Here is a 21,412-nt window from a genome sequence, read left to right as displayed (position 1 = left end):
ACTTACTATGTATATGTGTCAGGTGAAAACTAAATAATAATATGATGGCAACAACAGGTAGTAGTTTGACAGAAATAAACTCAAAATGGCTTAAAGACTTATATTTAAGACAAGACACTGCAAACTTCCTAGAAGAAAACATAGGCAAAATGTTTTCTGACATAAATCTTAGCAGTTCTCTCCTAGGGCAGTCTTCCAAGGCAATAGAAATAAAAGCAAAAATAAATGAGGCCTAATTAAACTTATAAGCTTTTGCACAGCAAAGGAAGCCATAAGCAAAACAAAACAACAGCCTATGGAATGGGAGAGGATACTTGCAAATGATGTGACTGATAGAGGCTTAATTTCCAGAATGTATAAACAGCTCTTACAACTTAATAGCAAAAAAACAAATAACCCAATCCAAAAATGGGCAGAGGACCTAAACAAACAATTCTCCAGTGAAGACATATAAATGACCAATAGGCACAAGAAAAAATTCTCAGTGTTGCTAATTATCAGAGGAATGCAAATCAAAACTACAAAGAGGTATCACCTCACACTGCTCAGAATGGCCATCATTCAAAAGTCCACAAATGATAGATACTGGTAAGGATGTGGAGAAAAGGAAACCCTCTTACACGGTTGGTGGGAATGCAGTTTGATGCAGCCATTGTGGAAAACAGTTTGGAGATTCCTCAAAAAACTAAAAATAGACTTATGATCCAGCAGTCCCATTCCTGGGCATATATCTAGAGGGAACTCTAATTCAAAAAGACACATGCACCCCAGTGTTCAGAGCAGCACTATATACAATAGCCAAGACATGGAAACAATCTAAATGTCTATTGACAGATGACTGGACAAAGAAGCTGTGATATATTTAAACAGTGGAATACTACTCAGCAATAAAAAAGAATAAAATAATGCCACTTGCAGCAACATGGATGCATCTGGAGATCATCATTCTAAGTGAAATAAGCCAGAAAGAGAAAGAAAAATACCATATGATATCACTCATATGCGGAATCTTAAAAAAAAAAAAAGACTAATGAACCTATCTACAAAACAGAAACAGACTCAGACATAGTAAACAAGGTTATGGTTACTGGGGGAAAGGGGTGGGAAGGGATAAATTGGGAGTTTGAGATCTGCAAATATTAACTACTATATATAAAACCAATAAAAAATAAATTTCTTCTGTATAGTACAGGAAACTATATTCAGTATCTCATAGTCACCTATAATGAAAAAGAATCTGAAAATAAATATATGTATATGTGTGACTAAAACACTGTGCTCTATACCAGAAATTGACACATTATAACTGACTATGCTTCAATTAAAAAAAAAAAAAAAAAAGGAAAAATTAACGGCCATGGCTGTTTCCTCTTAGTATCATATTCATGAAGTGAGCAAAGATTGTTTGGGCAAAATAGTAATGTTCATCATATTCAGTTATTGTTAATTTAAGTTTTATTGGTTTTACAGTTTTGTATTTAACTTATAACTTGAAATATTTGGTTTTATAATCTTATGAGTGCTTTGAGCATAAGTAGTTTATACCTACTTAGTTTTATGTATTATTTAAGTATTAAGGAACATTATAATGAAAATTGGGTAAATATTTGGGGAGACAGTGCCTAGAGCATTTCCACCTTTGAAAAGTTAGATATATTACTTAAATTCAAGAAGCCACTTAGAAATTCTCAACTGAATGCCACTGAAATCATTGTGTGCCTATTGCTGACTCCTAAAGTCGACTTTTACTAATAGTCTTGGGGGGAAGATGTGGAGAGAACAGGAGGAGAATAAATTTACCTCTTGGTGAGTTATCTTGGAAGTTTCCTTACTTGGTGTAGCCTTTCCCAGTTTGATTAACTCTTGGCATTTTACCTACTGAGACCAACGACCCATCCTCTTTGAGGAGAGGTCTGTTCCTCCCTTTCTATTTTGTTTTGTTGTGTTATGTTGTATTTGTATTTTTCATGTCTTCATTCACTATTTCCCATTGCTTTGCTGTGTTCCTTGTCTGATGGCCAGAATGCATTCTTGCTGTCCACTTCCCCTTCCTGTATAGCTTACCGCATTTTTTCCCCTATGCTGAGCGATGGTGATCATGCATCCCATCACAGTACTTACGTCTTTCACTTTTTGTTTTTAATTATGGAAACTATTTGAAGAAAATGAAAAGATTCATAGGAAGCTTAACTCCATCAGAAAAGAAAATTATTGTTTTGATGTTTCTGAAAGCATGCTTGATTTTTAAAGATGTTATTTTCACTTAAGAGAAATACAGCAAAAGCATTTCCTACTTTGTATACTAAATACTTACTGAAATAAATGAAGTTTTAATTATCTGTTACTGTACATTGAAAGTACTTTTAGATGAACAGATAAGAACATTACCAATTTAAAATTGTTTCAGATTGATGAATATCCTCTATTTTTTTAACCTCTCATTTTCTAAACTGCCTTTATAAAATGCTTTTAGATAATAGTATTTTAAAGCTAAAACAACTCAGTGCTTTGTAATCAAGATTGTATTTAGCAGCTTATACAGCTTAATATCAAAAACCAAATAACCCAATCAAAAAATGAGCAGAAGACCTAAATAGACATTTCTCCAAAGAAGACATCCAGATGTCCAACAGGCACATGAAAAGATACTTAATATCACTAATTATTAGAGAAATGCAAATCAAAACTGAAATGAGGTATCACCTCACACTAGTCAGAATGGCCATCATTCAGAAGTCCACAAACGATAAATACTGGGAAGGGTATGGAGAAAAGGGTATAAGAAAAAACTCTTATACAGTTGGTAGGAATGTAAATTGGTGCAGCCACTATGGAGGGCAGTATGGAAGTTCCTTAAAAAAGTAAAACTAGACTTGCTATATGATCCAGCAGTCCCACTCCTGGGCATACATCTGGAGAAAACTATAATTTGAAGACATATGCACCACAATGTTCATAGCAGCGCTATTTACAACAGCCAAGACATGGAAACAACCTAAATGTCCATCAAGAGATAACTGGATAAAGAAGATGCGGTGTATTTATACAATGGAATATTACTCAGTCGTAAAAAGGAATGAAATACTGTCATTTGCAGCAACATGGATGGACCTAGAGATTATCACATTTAGTGAAGTATGGACAAAGACAGAAGCTCCAGTAGTGCAGTCATTAGCTTGCAGTACTTATATAGACAAAGACAGATATCATGTGATATCACTTGATAAAAAAAAAAAAGATACAAATTCTATGTACAAACCAAAACCAGACTCATGGACATAGAAAACAAACTATGGTTACCAAGGGGGAAAGGACAGGGAAGGATAAATTAGGGGCTGGGAATTAACAGACACACATTACTATATATAAAATATATAAACATCTAAGACCTACTGTGTAGCACAGGGAACTGTGTTCAATTTCTGGTAATAACATATAATGGAAAAGAATTTGAGAAGAAAAAAATATATATGTGTATATGTATAACTGAATCACTTTACTATACAACTGAAACTAACAGTAACTCAATTATACTTCAATAAAAATTTTTTTAATTAAATAAAAACATGATTAAACAGATTATGTTTAGAGCATACTTTTTTATTCCTATAGAAGTAAATTCAAAGATTCTTAAAAGTTGATAAGACAGAGCATTTGAAATTAAAAACTTTTCTTCTCTTTCATAAAGATGCTATATTTTCTGTGGAATTTATTGAACTCAGCTATCTTTGTTATCTGGAGGTATATTTTTCTAAATAATGAAATTGGAATATAATATTACATGTAAGTTAGAAATCAATAAATAGTAAATCACCATCAAAGTATAGTGTAATTTATGAAATTGGGTCCTAAGAATAGTTATAGAATAAAACAGCTATCATGTCTGCTTTGTCAACTTGGGAGATGTCAAAAAGAACATGGGAAAGATAAAAATTTGTGTTGAGACTGCAGAAGTGTCTACAGATAAATTCTAACTAGCATGAATAGAATGTTTGTGGCCACTCTGTAGAAGGATAACATACACATTGAGCTTGTTCTCTTAATGTTATATTTGGGATACTAATTATAATTTCTAAATATATTTTAAAACATGTCTGTTTACTTAGTGTTGGTGTTTTAGATACTTGTACTTGTTTGTGTTTTTAATATATATTCAGTATCTTCAACTTGTTTTCTTTCTTCTGGGTGCTGTAGCCATTTTAATAATGAGAGACGTCAGTTTTTGCCTTTTTTTGATTTATTGATTGAAAGCTATGATTTCTTTGAGAATTTCCATAAAAAGGTCTTGTCTTAATCATTCAAGCAGATACGTTTCTTAACTTCTATAAAATAAGTCCTAACATGACTGCCATAGCAGTCATGGGTATCTGAATTGTCGATTAACCTAAGTTTTATGGAAATTCTAAGTAATTAAGTATGAAAATTTGCATACAACGATGAGCTTCTTGATTATGTTTTCTAAATATGGCTTATTAATATGCAAATAATTTGTTATATGCACAATATATAATTTGGAACTTTGCAGGCTTTATTTTGAAAGAAAAATTCAAATGGAATTACTGTTCTGATTAAGATTTTTTAATGCAAAGTTACTTTTATTTCTCTCTTTTTTTTTTTTTTTTTTTTTTTGCAGACTGACAGAAATGTGACTGTTCTCCTTCTCAGTGAAATTGTTTGGGAAAAGTTTCGTCCAAATACTGGATGCTTTGAGCCATTTGTCTTGTATTTCCCTGATTATAGCATAGGTAAATTTGGAAACATTGTTTTGACAAATGACATTCTATAATAGTTTTTTGTTGTTTGAAAGATTAAGCTAACATGTTCAAATGGGAATATTTTGATGGCTTAATCTGTTAAGATTTGCTGCCAATCTCAAAGTGTTGCTTATGTTTCTTCATTTATAGATACGTAGGTTTTATTTTGGAACTGTGAGGTTATTCTTGTGTAATTACTAAAATATTTTGAATGAGCAGTTTCCACATATTTGTGCAAAAGGTGTATTTTCACCTTTTTTTTTAGTACAGTAAGATGTATGTTTTGTGATTATAACATCCATACAAATAAAAATTAGCCTTGACTGGCAAAGCACAGTAAAATTATATTGAAATCTTTATATACCATGCACTTGAGTTAAGTGCTGTGTGGAATGTATCTTCTGATTTTGTAAATATAATTTTTTATTACTGTAACTTTTATAGTAGCAACTGCTAGTCCTTATGTTTCTTGTTTTTTTTTAATTTGTGTTTAATCTTAAATTTCATAGATCCTAATGATTTTTGTCTTTGAAAGAACATAATAGCTTTCTGTTTAGTAGTTTTGTAGATTAATCCTTTGTTGTCACTATGCAAATACAATACTTCTGATTCAAAGATTATAACTGAAGCATAAGGTGGTTAGAGGCTATAAAAAAAATAGCATTCTTTGACCTTGGCATCATTAACACTATCCCTCTGAACTAATCATCTGTAAACATTCATTATTAAGCTCAACACATTTTTGCCTGTTTTCACGAGAACAACAATCAAGTAACACCTCCTGTCTTAGCTAATTAATTGAGATAGAAGAAAGGAACCCAGAATAGATGAAGACAGCCCTTATTTTCAATAGCTTCTCATCCATGAAAATCACAAGAAAAGGTTAGGAAGAAAATGAATAAATCAGAGGATTTCATTAAAAAATTTCTTTGTAACTATGTCATCACTGTTAGATGTTAAAGTTTTTCATGACCCATTTTAGGCATAGTACTGAAAAAGTATTTAGAATTTAAGAATATTATAAAAAATGCTGGTTTTTTAATGAAGTTGAAATTAAAGAATGCTATAATGAATTAAGATTTGATTAATTTTTTAAAAAATAGGAATACAAAGTAGCACAGATGGAGAGAATTTGAGGACATAATTAAATGATTGAAGTGATCTTGACAATTTTAGAGAGTGTAGGCTAATAGATTTTTGAGGCATATATAATATAGAGCCTAATTTAATCTGTTATTAAATTTTAGGACCTTTAACATACCAATTTTTAAACATAACTCAGAAACACCAAAAGCCTTTCAAAAAGGAAGCATTAATTGATATCCAAATTATTGTCTGAGTAAGTAAGCTTGGAACCAGAGCAAAAGGATAATCTTAGTGGCTATCCAGTCATAACTTGATGTGTGTGTCGTCTTTAGGAATATGCTATCTGATGTTCAAGACACCCTCTCCTCTCAGCAGCAATCTCTAGGGGCCCAATCTGTATTTCTTGTTTTCTGGGGCCTCTCCCATGCAGACTACTCATCTTTTGGTAATACATTTTTTCCTTCAGGTGGATTATAGTGCAGTTGATCAGGTTTTTGGTTTAGTTACTGTGTCAGTCAAAATGTTATGCTTTAATAAAAAATCTGAAAATCTCAGTGATTTATAATTTCCCACCTCACAACCTTTGTGCTATTCTTGTCCTACATTTTTATATATATATTTACTATAAACTTATAATACATTATTATTTGGGCTTTATAGACATAGAAAGGCAAAATAGAAAGTTTCTTATTTATCCTGCTGGAGATTGCTTGAGCTTTTTGTATATATGAGTGCTAATATCATCAACTTTGAAAAAATTTTAGCCATTTATTTCTTCAAATATTTTATCTGTCGTCTCCCCTTTCCCCCTGCCCTACACATGTCTTTTTCTGGGACTGCATTACGTGTATGTTTGACTCCTTGGTATTGTCTGCTGAATCTCGTGTATTTATTTAAATTTTACATTTTATTTTCCTCTGTGTTTTATTTGGGATAGTCTTTGTGTCTTCAGGTTCACTGAACTTTTTTTCTACAAGTGTCTATTTTGCATTTAATCTAGTCCAGTGGAAGTTTTCATTACAGATCTCATTATGCTTTTATTTTCCTTTATATCCTTGAGCAAATGAGCATGTTTTTAATAGTTGTTTTAATGTCCTTGTCTACTAATTCCATTACCTCTTTTATCTTGGGCTTGTTTCTGTTAAGTAATTTTTCCCTGGTGTGTGTATCCATTATGCTCTCTCATGTGTTAGTAATTTTGTTGACTGATAGATGTTGTAGACTTGTTTCTGGTAAACATTTAAATCACTTGAAGTTATATTTGATGCTTTGAAGGTTATGTTTAATCTCTTTTGGAGAGAGGATCTAGAGAAGCCTTTATTCCAGGGCTAATTTTGGCTCCACTTCTAAAACATAGTCCTTCTGGTTTCTCTGCTGAATGCCTCATGGATTTAGCATAGTTCCTCCATTCTTACTGGTGGCAACATGAACAGTTTATAGCCCTATCTGAACTCTGGAAATTGTTTGACTTATGGCACTCCAGTAATTTTTTTCCCCAGAAGTTGTTCTTGCTTGTCTTTATGAGGTTTTACTCTGTGCATATACATATGGTTATTCAGCCCAGAATCAAGGGCAACCCCTATGTACATTTCTGGAGCTCTTTCTCTGCATAACTTCCTTCTTAAGTATTCTACCCTGCAATTTCTTGCTGCCTTAGCTCTCTACTCTAATCTTTGTCTCCTCAACTCACTGAGATTCATGGGCTCCTTAAGGAAAAAAATTACCTCTAGTTTGAAAGCCTGGCTGATAGTAAGACTCTTTGACTGTTCCCCTTTTCTCAAGTCTCACAGTCATTTATTGTCTTTTGTTTCATGTCTGAAAATAGATGTTCTGTATGATTTGTTTAGTTTTTAGTTGTTTGCTATAGGAGAGTATTTCTGGACCCCCTTACTCCCTCATGACTAGAAGCAGAAGTCCCTTTCCAAGTTAGAAATTGTTGTTCTTAGTGTGTTAGACCATACTTTGATAGTGAAATTTTAAGACAAGAGACTGATCAAATACTTTCTTCTTCTCTTTAGTTACTACCTGTTAGTATGCTATTTTCAGCTTTCTGTTAGAGATGGGATTTTTCCTAAGATTGAGTAGTCCTAAACTATTACAGCTGGCATGACTTCGTTAATGTAGAGTTGTACTCTGAGATTTTGTCTGTAGTCTCTATCCAAGCAACTGGTCTGCTTTTACAGCAACAAGATGAGAATTCTAATTCTTACAAGACTTTAACCAGAGCTGAAATGGGCCAGTGGTCACACTTAATCAGCTTTCATATGAGGCATATTCATATTCTAAGGAATATCTAGATAGAGATGTTCAGAAGGCGCTTAGGAATGTAGTCTGAGCTGGAGACTTAACTGAATTCCAGATTTCCTCATCTATGCATTTAGAGACCACCTTTTTTGTCTATGTATGTTCATCTGTCTAGCCATTCATCCCTTCCCTCTTTCCCTTCCTCTCCTCTCTTCCATCTGTCCAGTTATTTGGCAGCCATTATATATACATAACTTTATCTCCAAGTTTTAAGGCATTAGCTTTTAGTGTATCAAATACTTGTGTTTTAAAAAGCTTAGTAACATTAAATTTAAACTTGCTATTAGAATGTAAAAATACAAAGTTTTGGACTTTGTGTACTTTTTCCAGTGGTTGTGTTATAAAGATGTAGATGCAGTAACGATCTCTATCTGAAATTCCTTTTGGATGATATTTCTAGGCATGAGATAAGGCTTTGAAATGTACTCTTGGGCTATTGTTTGTTTGGGCCAACTGCCCTGTTTAAAAGGTCCCCTTAATATAGCTATTTCTAAATTCCTGTTTATTAATATCCATTGATAGGCCATATATATTGTTTAATCTTGCACCTATGTCTAACTGATTGTGAGGAAGAAGTGAGTAGTTAAAATCAAGGATTGATGGTAAATGGCAAAGTGTCCATGGTAAAAATGCTCACTTAATGGAATCTTTAGACAAAAGGAAATTGAAATGATCAGAATATCCTGTAAGAGTTTTCACTTGTAAGTACTGTGAAAGTCTTGAACCCTGTAGAACCAGGCTTAAAGTACTAGTCATATTCAGAGTACTCTTAACTGACATGTCTGAAGAGACCATTACACCCAGAAGTCAGAGGGAATTGCAATATGTAATTAGTGAGTGACTGATTCAGGTACAATAACTGGGAACTTTTGAATAATAGGTGATTGTTTCTCTTTAATTTTAACTGTGCTTCTACAATATGATTTTTCTAGCAGGATAAAATACAGGCTTAGGACTTTAAACGTGTGATAGTGTATAAAGAATTTTTCATTTTACAAAAAATGAAGAGCATTTTCCAGTTTGGTGGTGGTTTATGCAATACCCCTTGTTAATTTACTGAATTGACAGAAAAACTGGAATCCATATTATTTTTCACCCTTGATGTTGATGTTGCCTATAATAAGGTTCTTGAGATTTTCTCTAGATGTCATTGCTTAATATTTGTCTTAAGTAAAATTTAGTAATTTTTTAAGAACATGAGATTCATAATTCTTTTACCTCAGTTTCGAAATGTATATTACTTTTCTACTCTAATTTTGTAACTTTTTTATTCCTTAGTAATTGCTGAACCTGTGTATTTATTGTTTTAACCTTTGTTATAAAAATGCTAGATGGTCTAAATAGGGTGCTCAGTCAATCATTTCTGTTCACTTCTGTCCTGTGAACAGGGAACCTTCAAAAGATCCTGTCCCATGATTATCCTCCAGAGTATTCAGCTGATTTCTATGCTGCCTACATTAATATTCTTCTCGGAGTTTTCTATACCGTCTGTCGAGATTTGAAAGAGCTCCGACATCTGGTGAGTGGGCATTTTGCTTTAAAAACAAATGTACGTCTTTTAATATTTTTCCATGTAGAAATGATGTGAAATAGGTTAGAAGTTGAAAATGTATTTGGATATAGCCTTTTGAGGCCAGTATACCATAAAAAGGTAGAAGTCTGTGGGTTAGTACAAACTTTGACCTGTTAAGAAAACTTTCATTCATCTTTAGTTATGTCTTTCTACACTTCCTTACGAGTTTTTAAAATTTCTTCCTTTCTCTTTTTTCTAATTGTAGAAAATGTAGAACTTTATTAAAATTTAAATGAAGATTAACAAAAAGGAGTTGTGAAAACTTAATAAGCAATTTTATATCTCTAATTTTTTGTAACAAATTTTTTTCAGTTTTATGTATATAGTGATAGTGGTCTGGAATCTAGGTGAATTTGAGTATGATCAGAGGCTTTATACTAGTCTTTTATTAGCCACTGACCTTAAGTTAGTAATCTTCATAATAAAGGATTGCTTTTAATATTTATGAGATTATTCTAAAAACTTTTTTTAAAACAATATCTGTTTATACTTCATAGGCAGTTTGGAAAATGATCATATTTTACTTTAATTGTAAAGTACATACATAAATTTAATTATCATATTTAATTTTGACCTGTCTACTTTAATTGTGAGGATCTAAAAGGAAGGAGGCAAGAATATCTGGTTTCCTTTTTAAAAACATTTTATTAATACTTAAGATCTCATCCCCATGTAACAGAAAATAGTAATGTATCTAAGACTAGAAAACAGTTACTTTCAAAGGAACAGAGTCTGTATTTCTTAGTACATTTTCTTTGCTCTGAAAAATTACTTAGAGGGATTCATTGTGTATTTGAGATAGAATATAGGAGAAGATGACCATTTAAAATTGTGTTCATATTTAACACATATTTGGGAGTTTAAAATTTTAAGCCTCTCCTGATTTAAGTGTAGATTTCAAGCATCTTCTGAGTAGGGAAGAAACAAAAGACAAGCTGTTCTAGTTCAAGCTCATCACTAACATCTCAGGAAGTTGAATGTCTGGGATTCTTAGGGGCTAACAGAGGAGAGGGTCAGTGCACAATCCCTAGGTGAGATGGAGTCAGGAATAAATACCCATCCACTGTCCTTCATGGGAAATAAGTTGTAGTTACCACTCTTAGCACCGATGTCCTTGAATCCTGTGGGAATCTGTGCTGACAGCCATTTCAAAGTAAGTTATTAAGTACAAGAAGGAAGAATTATTTAGGGAAACTATTTGTAGAAAAAGAAAATGTAAAATTTAAATATATTTTCTATAAAGTCCTTTGAGTTTCACTGAGGAATGATTTTATTTAGGAATGAGGTTACAGCTTTTTTTGTTACTGTTACATCATATTCATAAACTTGAAGCTTGAAATATGGTTTAAGCCTTTACTACTGCTGGTAATACTAATAAATAATAAATGATCTTTAAGGACCTTTAAGCAAAAATAGTATAGTGTTCTTATTTTTCTGCATATGTAAAACAGGATAATAAAGATATATTTTCTATATTTTCATTTTTCCTTCAAGTGAATATATATTATTAGTTTCAAAAAAGTGGCATATTTCTTGAGAGTTTAATAAATCACCTGCAAAACATTCTTTTAGAAATCTTTCCTATGTATGTGCTTTTAAATTTGCTTTAGGAATAGATATTTCTTTAAGTATTATTTTTTGGGAAACTAACTCTGTGAGAGTAGCATAAGACAGGAGAAAGTAAAGTATTACTGTGAATATTCAGCTAGGTTTGTCTTTTCTGACAGTTCTTACGATACTACTAAAAAATAGTAATTATAATTTTTAAGAGGGTCAACTGAAAAGTTATTTTTATACTCATATGAATCCCAAGCAATTTATTTTCCAAAGTTTTAGTTTTGCATGATGTTTTAAGTTATCTGTCACATTAAATTTAATTGTATTTTAAATCTTTTTCCCTCCAAATATCATAATTTTCTTAGAAATTACTCAGAAAAATGAATTACTTAGCCAGAGCTTAGTAATCTTTTGGAGTTCAGTTTCAGGTTTCTGATGCCTGTTTTTGTTGTTGTTGTTTTGTTTGGCCCTGTGACTAGTGACATAGTATCTAGAAGAGGGTGCCAAATAATTGTAGTATATATGGTAGAATTAGCAGGGGACTTAATATTAAAGTACCTTAACTCTGTTTCTTACCAGCTGTGTCATGTTGAGATTATACTTAATTTTTCTGTACTTTAGTTTCCTCATTTCTATAGTGGGACCAAGAATACATACCTTAGATGATTTCTTTGGGTATAAAATGATATATATTCTGTTACGTGCTGGTAAATAATAAATATAACAGTGTTAGGTGATATTACTAACAACACTGTCATTTGGATAAATTGTCTCCTTTTAAAATGCAATTGATGTCTGGGAAGATCATTTACTTTTTGTGAATTATTTTGATTGAGTAATATAGCTGTGTTTGATATAGGATTAGAATTGCTAGGGATTAGAAGTGTTGATTGTATTTTTGAGTGTGGTGCTAGGTAGATGCCCGTGGATGTTTGAAGAGTGGGAGGAATGGGTTCTGGGCAGCAGGAGTGAGGAGAGCTTGCACAGTGAAGCTACTCACAGTACAGACTTCTCTGCCTCACACATAACTTGGCTGTTTCACATGCAGCTGAGCAGTCCAAAGTAATCTTTTTTTTTTCTTCCCCAAATCTGCCTAGCTTCAAGATATCCTGTTTTAAGAGAGGACAATTATCAGGGTGGCTCTCACCTAATCACATGAGCCTTTAAAAGTGGGGAGCTTTCTGTGGCTGATCTTTAGAAGAGGAAGCGAATCAAAGCATAATTTAACTTCTTTGTGCAATAGAGATGATAGCAGTAATGTCTACCTCATAGGATAATTTAGAGGATTAGATGAGTTAATGTGTGTAGGGAACTTGGAATAGTAAGACCTGGCAAGTAGTAAAGCCTCATTGCTTGGTAAAAATTCATATAAATTACTATTAATGCAAATGTTTTCAGTTCTGAGTTTTGTTTCTCTAATGTTTCAGAAGTAAAATGTAAATAAAAATAAAAAGGCAAAACAGTTCAGAAAGTATTTCTACTTGTCCTTCAAATATGCTTTTATATTTGTACCATAGTATGTGTATTAGTCTTCTATTGCTGCATAACAAATTACCACAAATTAGTGGCTTAAAACAGCATACGCTTGTTAGATCACAGTTCTGTGGTTCAGAAATCCAGGCACTGCAATGCTGGCTTCTCTTCTTAGGTTATTTTAGACTAAAATTAAAGCTTTGGCTGAACTATATTCTTATCTTGAGGTTCTGGGGAAAATCTCTTCCAAGCTCATTCAAGAGCTTCTGTCAAGATTGTTGACAGAATTCATTTCCTTTTGGTTGTAAGAATGTCATGTGTCACTCTCCATCTACAGACCAGCAAAGGCATGTTGAATCCTTCTCATGCACCTAACTCTGACTTCTGCAAACAGCTGGAGAACACTTTTTGCTTTTATAGGTCTCATGTGATTAGGTCAGACTCATCTGATTCTTTCTTTATTTTTAACTCTCCCGTAGTATAATCTTTGAGACTTTTAATTGCATCTCCAAAATCCCTTCATAGCAGTACCCAAATTAGTGTTTGATTGAATAACTGAGAGAAGGTGTGTGTACACCAGAGATGGGAAGTCTTGGGGGTATTTAAGAATTCTGCTTACTACAATATACATGTATCAGATTATTTTCTAACAAATAATTTCAAATAAAATAACGAAAACTTGCTGAAAATCTCACTGAGGAAGAATTGGAAGAACTTCTTGAATTGCCTATCCTATCTTACAGCTACCTGTTCAGTATTTATAATAAATTGTTTTACTTCTTAAAGTAATGCAAATTTTTCTTTGCAATATAAAAAGAAATATCTCTCTGTTTCACCTGAATCAGGCTTTGATAGCATGGCATCTTTGTTGGTTTAGAAGTAACATTCCCAGAACATCTCACAAATCCATAATCATAAATTCAAACAATGGAATCTCTGTGTGCCTGTAGGCAAATTATATTTTGCTTCTGTTTCCTTGGCTGACAAATGGGCATAATAAAAGTGCAGTTGTCAGGAATAAATGAGATAACAGGTGGCTATAAGTAACTCTTGATAATTATGCTTCTTCTGTTACATTCTGTACATGAGTATTTGCTGAACACATGGTCATCTGTCACCCTCTGTCTCCTACCACCCCCTTTCATTGATGTGATGAGTTTACAGTAACCATATACTTAAGTGCTAAGGCATAATAGAAGCTACAGGGGGGAATGTACAGTGGTAGTGAAATTTTATAATATCAAAAATCATCTAAAATTATTTCTATTTGGGCTTTGGAATTATTTTTGTGATTTTTGTTGGTAGCCTTTTTTATTTTCATTCTCTGGGTATTGGGAGGACAGTTTAAAATACCAGTGGGCTTGAATTTAGATTATGCTGTAAATAATCCCAATATAGAGAAGTGAGAATTTGCTTATATTTAAAGATTAATATAGGAGGAAAGGGCATAATATTGGAGAGTACGTTTGAATGTTAGTAGACGAAGTTGTGGAAAGCATTTTGTATTTGGACAGATATTTTATTTGCACAATTCTAATTATTAGTAAGATTTACCTAAATATAGAAAATGTATTTGGACATAAATGTACTCATTACAAATTCAGTAAGTTCTTATGGAATGACGTGGGGAAAATACTAATTTATTAAAGTAAAACTGGGAAATAGTCTCCTAAAATTATCTTTACTGACATTTTACTGCTGTTGTAAATGATGAAACTTATATTTTAATGTTTTGACCAAGAAAGAAAGCAGTATATTTTTATTTATCCAAGTTGTTCACCAGTTACTATTAATATTAAGACATTTTAGTGTTATTAACCAGTCCTTGGATCTGAAAATTGGAAACTAAGTTAGGAAAGTTGGCCTCTCTATGCTTAATATTAGCAGAATTTGGAAGATTTTTTTGCTCTTATGAATTACTTTTTGTGATAGAATATAGGAAAATCTACTTCAGGGATTTGGTTCTTAGTTCTCTGTTATCTTCTTAATTTGAGATTGTACGGTTACACATTTATGTACATCTTTTCTGTAGTGTTTTATTATTGAATCATTTCAGTATGAAATACTTTGGCCAAATTAATATTAATAAATTACAACAGCATTTTTTAATCAATTTGCTTAAACTATCTTTCAGTAGAATCTTGATATTGATTCATGGAAAACTATTTAGTAATTATGATTAGTTAGTGCTTCTCTGACTTGAGAGTACATAGAATTCCTAGAGAGATTGTTAAAACTTAGATTCCTGGGTCTCATCCTCAGAGATTTTGATCTAGTATGTCTGGCATGGTGCCAAGAACCTGTATTTATAACAATCTCAGGTAATGCTGCCAGTCATATAATTTGAGTTGTACTGAACTAGATGATGTTTAATTTGTGAGAATATTCAGACCTTGAAAAATAATGGATTACTTCTTTGGACTCAAGGTATTTTATTGTATATTTTGTGTTCCTTTGTGACATAATTCTGACCTAAAATTACAAATTATGCTTTGTTATATTACTTCATATCTAGAGTACAATACATTAGGTGGGATTCCAATTAAGGAATATTTTGCATGTTGTTTTATTATTGTTATTGATAAGTGTGGTTTTATTATTGTAGTAATGAGTGGTAAGAACATTTTGCTTGAGCAGTTATATTGAAATAAAATTGTCTGAATTCTAATAAAAATTTTACTTGAAAAATAATTTCTAAATATGGTAGATAAGTGCTTTTTTTTTCTCATTTTTTTCTTCGTTTACAGGCAGTGCTTAATTTTCCTAAATATTGTGAACCTGTGGTTAAAGGAGAAGGTAACTACAATTTTACTTAATAATACTTATTTTGAAAAAATTTCTATAAGATCTAAAGTACTGAAATTTTTTCCCCTTTGGAGTAGCAAGTGAACGTGATACTCGCAAACTCTGGAGAAATATTGAACCTCATTTGAAGAAAGCCATGCAGACTGTTTACCTCAGGGAAGTATCAAGGTAATCTTCTATTTAGTATGTGTATTATTTCTTTATCTTTATTTGGGATATTTACTAAAGTGTACATGTTTTCCTTTACCTTCTTCACATTGGGAAAAAACTCTTGTGGTTTGAATCCTTTCTTACTATTTTGGGAAGGGCAAACAATTTTTAGGCAGTATGTTACCCAAGGCGTATTTCTAATAATTGCTCATTTTTAAAAATCTGGAAAGCTACAGGAAAATCAGTTTGAGTTTTTGTTTTTTATATTTATATTAGATATTTGAATGGTATAATGAAAAATTGATTATTAAAGGAATGTATAAATCAAGTCATAAATCTACATTTGTCTATTATTAGAATTTCATAGTAGTGAAACTGCTCAGGAGACATGGTCGCACATACACAGTGTAGTGAGAACATGATTTTGATTTCTGACTCATGACGTCTTGGCAAGTCACCTAAAACCTCTAGACCTTGACTTCCTCCTCCAACAATCCTTAGAAGATTTCAATAATATATGTGAAAATGATTTGTGAATAAAGAAGTTCCTTATAGGTGTTAGGTTAAGCCTGCAGTACAAAGCAATATAGGAAATTTAAAAACATCAATGCTTTTGTCTCTTCTCAGTTTCTAATCGATTTTGTTACCATTTTCTTTCATAAATACCTTATTCTATAACTGCTTTACTTTGGTTTTGATTTAATTAGCCAATTATAAGAATTTAATAGTTTCTGAATAAGTAGAAACATTACGAAGATACTGTTACTCCTCTTTTTAATAATAAAAAGTCATTTGATGAGAATTTTTGGAAGTCGCAGGATAGAAAAATTTGTAATCTGATCTTGTAAAGGTAGAAAAATTTGGATGCTTGTTAAAATGACTGTTACATAGTAATAGAAAGACTTTCAGTTTCCCACAGGATAATGATGGTCACCTAAATCCATTTTTTGCCATGAGATCAATAAGGAGAGCAAATAAAATCACTCATAACCTTTGCCTGCAGTATAACTAGGAGTCTACAGAGTTGACTACAAACTTCAATTTATATGTAAATAGTGAAATAACCAAGGCCAGCAGGGCCAGCTCTGGGGCTCATGCTGAAGTGAAAAGTTAAAGACTACAAGGAAAAGCGGAGAGGACAGTGAGGACAAGAGATAGGGTTGACTTGTAGTTATCAAATACAAATGAAATCACCTCGAGAAAGAGAGGTTAACCCTGAGTGGGACCGTAGTGACAACAGGTGAGACTCGAAGGATTATTAGCATTGGCCACTGGAAAATCAAAAGAAAGTGTTTCAAGAGTACATAGGACAAGAATTAACATGACAGGCTTGGGAAAGTACTGTTCTTGAGAGGAGACAGAGGTGATTTTAAAGGACATGGCATCCCTTGGAGGCTTGGTGGTGAAGAAAGAAGCAAGGGGTAGAAATTAAAGATAATATCACACAACCCTCATCAAAAAGAATGACAAAATCAGAGGATAAGCAGTCCTTCCCTCTGAAAATTTACTGCATTAAAGAAACTGTACTTCATTATTCTTGGAGATGAAAGCACTTTAGAATTAAGACTCTATTAAGCCATCCCAAACCCATACCCCTGGGTTCATACAATCATCTGTTATTGCTGATCCAAGCAAATGTTGGGCATTTCAAAATGAAGAGAAAAAATAAGGAAGCCTTATAAAGGTATTATAATAAACAGAAAATATGCATTTTAACTGATGAAAATTCCCCCCTTCCTACCCAGAATAAAGGAGAGGAATACTGTAACACAGTACTCCAGCCTGATTTAAAATTTTTAAATAAGCATTTTCAGATATAAAAAAAAATACTTTAAATTAGAAATTGAACAGCTCAGTAAATGGGCAAAGAACTAGAGGCTGTGAAACAAAAATTGACCAAACTCAGAAATGAAATTCAAGCAAAAGCAATCATCTCAGAGATGAAAATGAAATTTTAAGATATACAAGGGCGTATAGATTCAACTGAGGACTTAAAAAAGTATATTGAGGAGAGGGATGAAAACAACAAAGAATACAAAACTGAACGGGTAAAAATAATCAAGTAGAATGCAATAAATGTGAAAGGCAGATGTATAATTGGAGTTCCTAAAGATAGAAAAGGAAAAAAATGGGTTTGAAATAAGATGTAAAACTGTAATCTAACAAAACTTTCCAGAAGTAAGAGACTTGGCTGTACATATTAAAGGATTTATCTTTTAATTTGACCCAGAATGGTCACTTCTGAGGCTGTCCTAGTCTGTTAATCTATAATAGATTACCACACATTAGTAGCTTAAAAAACAATACACATTATCATTTTATACAATTTCAGATATCAGAAGCCTAAAAGTGCACAGGGCTAGGTTTTTTTCTGAGGCTTTTGGGGAGAATCTGGTTTTTTGCCTTTTGCAGCATCTAGAGGCTACTTGAATTTCTTGGTGTATGGCTCCTTCTGGCATCTTCATAGCCAGCAGTGTATCGTTTTTTTTTTAAATGTCTGACTTCCCATTGTTTTTCTGTTAGAAGAATCTTTGTAATCACATTGCGTCCACCAGGATAATTCAGAGTAATCTCCCTATCTCGACTCCTTAAGTGAGTCACATCTGCAAAGTCCCTTTTACCACATAAGGTAACATTTGTAGGTTCTAGGGATTTGGACATCGATGTCCTTGGGAGACCATTTTTCAGCTTACTGCAGAAATTTCCTTGTAATATTCTTAGACTTTAAATTAAAAATTAGATTAAAAAACTGTCTCTGAGCTTCAAGGCAAAAGGTAAGTCGTTTACAAAGGAAAGTGAATCTAATAAAGAAGACAACAAGTGAGCAACATTTTCAAGAAATTTAAGGAGAGAGAAAGTATAAAAAAGTAAAAAGTATATTATTGCCTCATTTTTATGAGAAGGCTATTGATTTATTCAGGATCATACAGCTAAAATTTCTGTTTCCCTGGGCAATCTTGTGTTTCCTGAGGAATTTGCTTTGTTACACCAAGTTCACTTCATAGTCTTAATAATATTTAGGGCTGTTTAATAGTTTTAAATGCAAATAAGACCAGAGTAGAGCAGTGGAAATAGCTTGAACTCTGCAGGCATTCTACAAGGATTCAGCTCTTAGCTCCACTACTGACTGGCTGGGTGACCTTGGACAACTTAACCTGTGGGCCTCAGTTTTCTAATATAATGATACTTACTTTAAGGGATTGTTATGGAGTTTAGAAATGGTGTGTAACAATTTCATATGGTAACTGAAATATTGGGAGTTGAGTGGTAGGTAATGTTCTTTGTTGGTGGTTTTTGATAGCTTTATGATTATGACTGGAGGAAAAGATATTTAAAAAAATTAATATCTGGTCATTGGTATATAAGTTCATGTTGTTCTAATAGACACTGATTTTTGTAGAGGTACAAACGTATATATTTCTTGTCTTGTTCATAAGGAAATTAAATGTATTTTATCAATAAATCAAAAAAATTTAGTTTTTCTAAGGCTCTGTTTAAAATACAGTGTATTGATTTTATATGTTTCAATCCATTATTGCTCTGCTATTTTCTTTCAGTTCACAGTGGGAAAAGCTGCAGAAAGGTGACACAGATTCAGAACAACTGAAAGGTATCAAAGGAAGTGTTGAGACAGTTACCAGAGACACTTCTTTCATTGATTACTAATAATTAAGATACTAAAGTTAACACTAAAGATCACATCAGTCAGCGGTGTTATAAAAGAGAACTTACAAACTGCCATAATATTTTCATTTAAGATGCCAATGTAATCAGAGCAAGGTGCCAATGTAATCGGAGGAAATAAAGTTTGCATACCAGTTTTCTACTTCCAGATATTGGTTTCTATCATGTGAAAATCAAGCAGTTTATATTTCTTTAAATGCTTGTGTTAAAACAATCAGTTGTATACGTAATTTTATCTCAGTATTCATGTATTTCATGAGTTTCATGGGATAAAATTCAATTTTATGTTAATGTAGTTTAGGAGATGCATTTCATTTGGTTATATTTTGAAAGCTTTGTGCTTTTGTTTTCTTTAAAGAAACTGTGACTTCAGGTTTATCCCAATAGAACTACAGTTGACCCATAAACTACGTGGGTTTGAACTGTATTGTTTTGCTTATACACAGATTTTTTTCAGTAAATACATTGGAAATTTTTTTTGAGATATACGACAACTTGAAAAAAACTCAGTTGGATTACATAGCCTAAAAATACCAAAAGAATGAAGAAAGTTAGGTATGTCATGAAGGTATAAAATATATTTATATATACATATATAAAATACGTGTTAATCGACTGTTTATTTTATTAGTTAGGCTTCCAGTCAACAGTAGGCTGTCAGTAGTTAAGTTTTAGGGTAGTTAAAAGTTATTTGTAGAGTATCTACTCCATGGGAGAGGGGGTGTCAGTGCTCCTAACACTCTCCCACTCCCATTATTCAAGGGTCAACTTTTACTTTAAAAAATAAAAATCTAAAATATTCGTATTTGAAAATTAGGTCAGTAGCTAGTGGTTGAGGAAGTGGTATGAAATGAAGTAGTATTTTGGTTTCTAAATGCTTGAGATGCTATACAAGTAATTTTTCAGTTGTGTGTTGTAATGGAAAGAAATAGATTCTGGAGTTAAAAAAAAAAAACCTGCAGTGATTGGTCTGCTCTGCTGCAAACTAACTGTATGACCTTTGGCCCTACTCAGTGTCTTCATCCAAAATGGAAAGAATATCTAGCTTTAAATTACTGCAAAGCTTCAAAGATGCTTAAGTAAAGCACCTAGCACTGTGTCTTACACATACTAGGGATTCAGTAAATCCCAGATTCCTTCTTCCCATCCTGTAAAAATCATCGCTACTTGACTGATTCTGTTGTTTTATTTATTCATCCACTCACTTCTTTTCTTTGTTCAAGATACTGTAGAGATACAAAAACAATTTTAGATGTGACTCCTTCAGTGAACACTGTTGCTTAGTAAGAAGTGTAACTCATGTTTAATTAACTCTTAATGTAAGGTATAAAGTTATGTGGGTCATAAGGAAAATATACAAAGTAGTAATTCACATTAGAGAGAGATTTTTCTGTTTTGGTGTGGTAGTGGGGCAACAGGTAGTGTTTAATGGAGAGTGTGGCTTTGAAGGGCAGAATGGGTAGGATTTAGACTTCAGAATAGTAGGAACCAAACAAAAATAATAGAATGAGCAGAGCATACTGTTAATAATGTTCACCTCCAGCACCATCATTAATCAAGCACTTTAAGCTCAGGGCACTTGAAGATCATTTTGACTGGAGGGTACCATATGGAAGGAAGTCAAAAGATAAATGAGAAAAGAGAAGTCTAGTAGTAGCCTACTGAAAACCTTCAAGAGAATATTTTGTTGCACAGGTCTCTCAGCATATACTCATGTGGAACTTCCATATTACTCGAAGTTTATTCTAATCGCTGCATACCTTGCTTCATACAATCCAGCAAGAACTGACAAGAGGTTTTTTCTTAAGGTAATCATTATTTCTTTTCCCTTTATTTTTGAAGATCTAGAGAATATTTTGAAATTCCTCAACATCTGTAAATTTGTAAAGGGCAGAGACTAGAATAAGACATTGCTAAATATGTATTTAGGACTTATTCTCTAAAGATTTTTCTAACTTCCCTTTGCCAGTCAGCAATGTTATTTGAGAACTTACTGTGGAATATTGGGAATAAGTGAGTGCTACTT

At 32.5% G+C, this 21,412-nt stretch overlaps 1 protein-coding gene across 2 annotated transcripts in view; it reads left to right on the top strand.

The window, feature by feature from the left end:
* The window catches only part of ORC5 (origin recognition complex subunit 5), a 69,610-nt gene that overhangs the window by 11,312 nt on the left and 36,886 nt on the right, over positions 1-21,412 (top strand). For both annotated transcript variants that reach the window (XM_010984815.3, XM_010984814.3), the window contains exons 5-10: positions 4,634-4,745; positions 9,533-9,663; positions 15,495-15,543; positions 15,630-15,720; positions 19,260-19,312; positions 21,082-21,194. In XM_010984815.3, coding sequence (XP_010983117.1) covers positions 4,634-4,745; positions 9,533-9,663; positions 15,495-15,543; positions 15,630-15,720; positions 19,260-19,312; positions 21,082-21,194 — 549 coding nt within the window. The remainder of the gene's footprint in view (positions 1-4,633; positions 4,746-9,532; positions 9,664-15,494; positions 15,544-15,629; positions 15,721-19,259; positions 19,313-21,081; positions 21,195-21,412) is intronic.

This window comes from Camelus dromedarius, chromosome 7 (genome assembly GCF_036321535.1).
Source record: "Camelus dromedarius isolate mCamDro1 chromosome 7, mCamDro1.pat, whole genome shotgun sequence".
Classification (NCBI taxonomy): Eukaryota; Metazoa; Chordata; class Mammalia; order Artiodactyla; family Camelidae; genus Camelus; species Camelus dromedarius.
The sequence above is the reverse complement of the archived record's forward strand: the minus strand, read 5'-3'. Positions and strand labels throughout refer to the sequence as shown.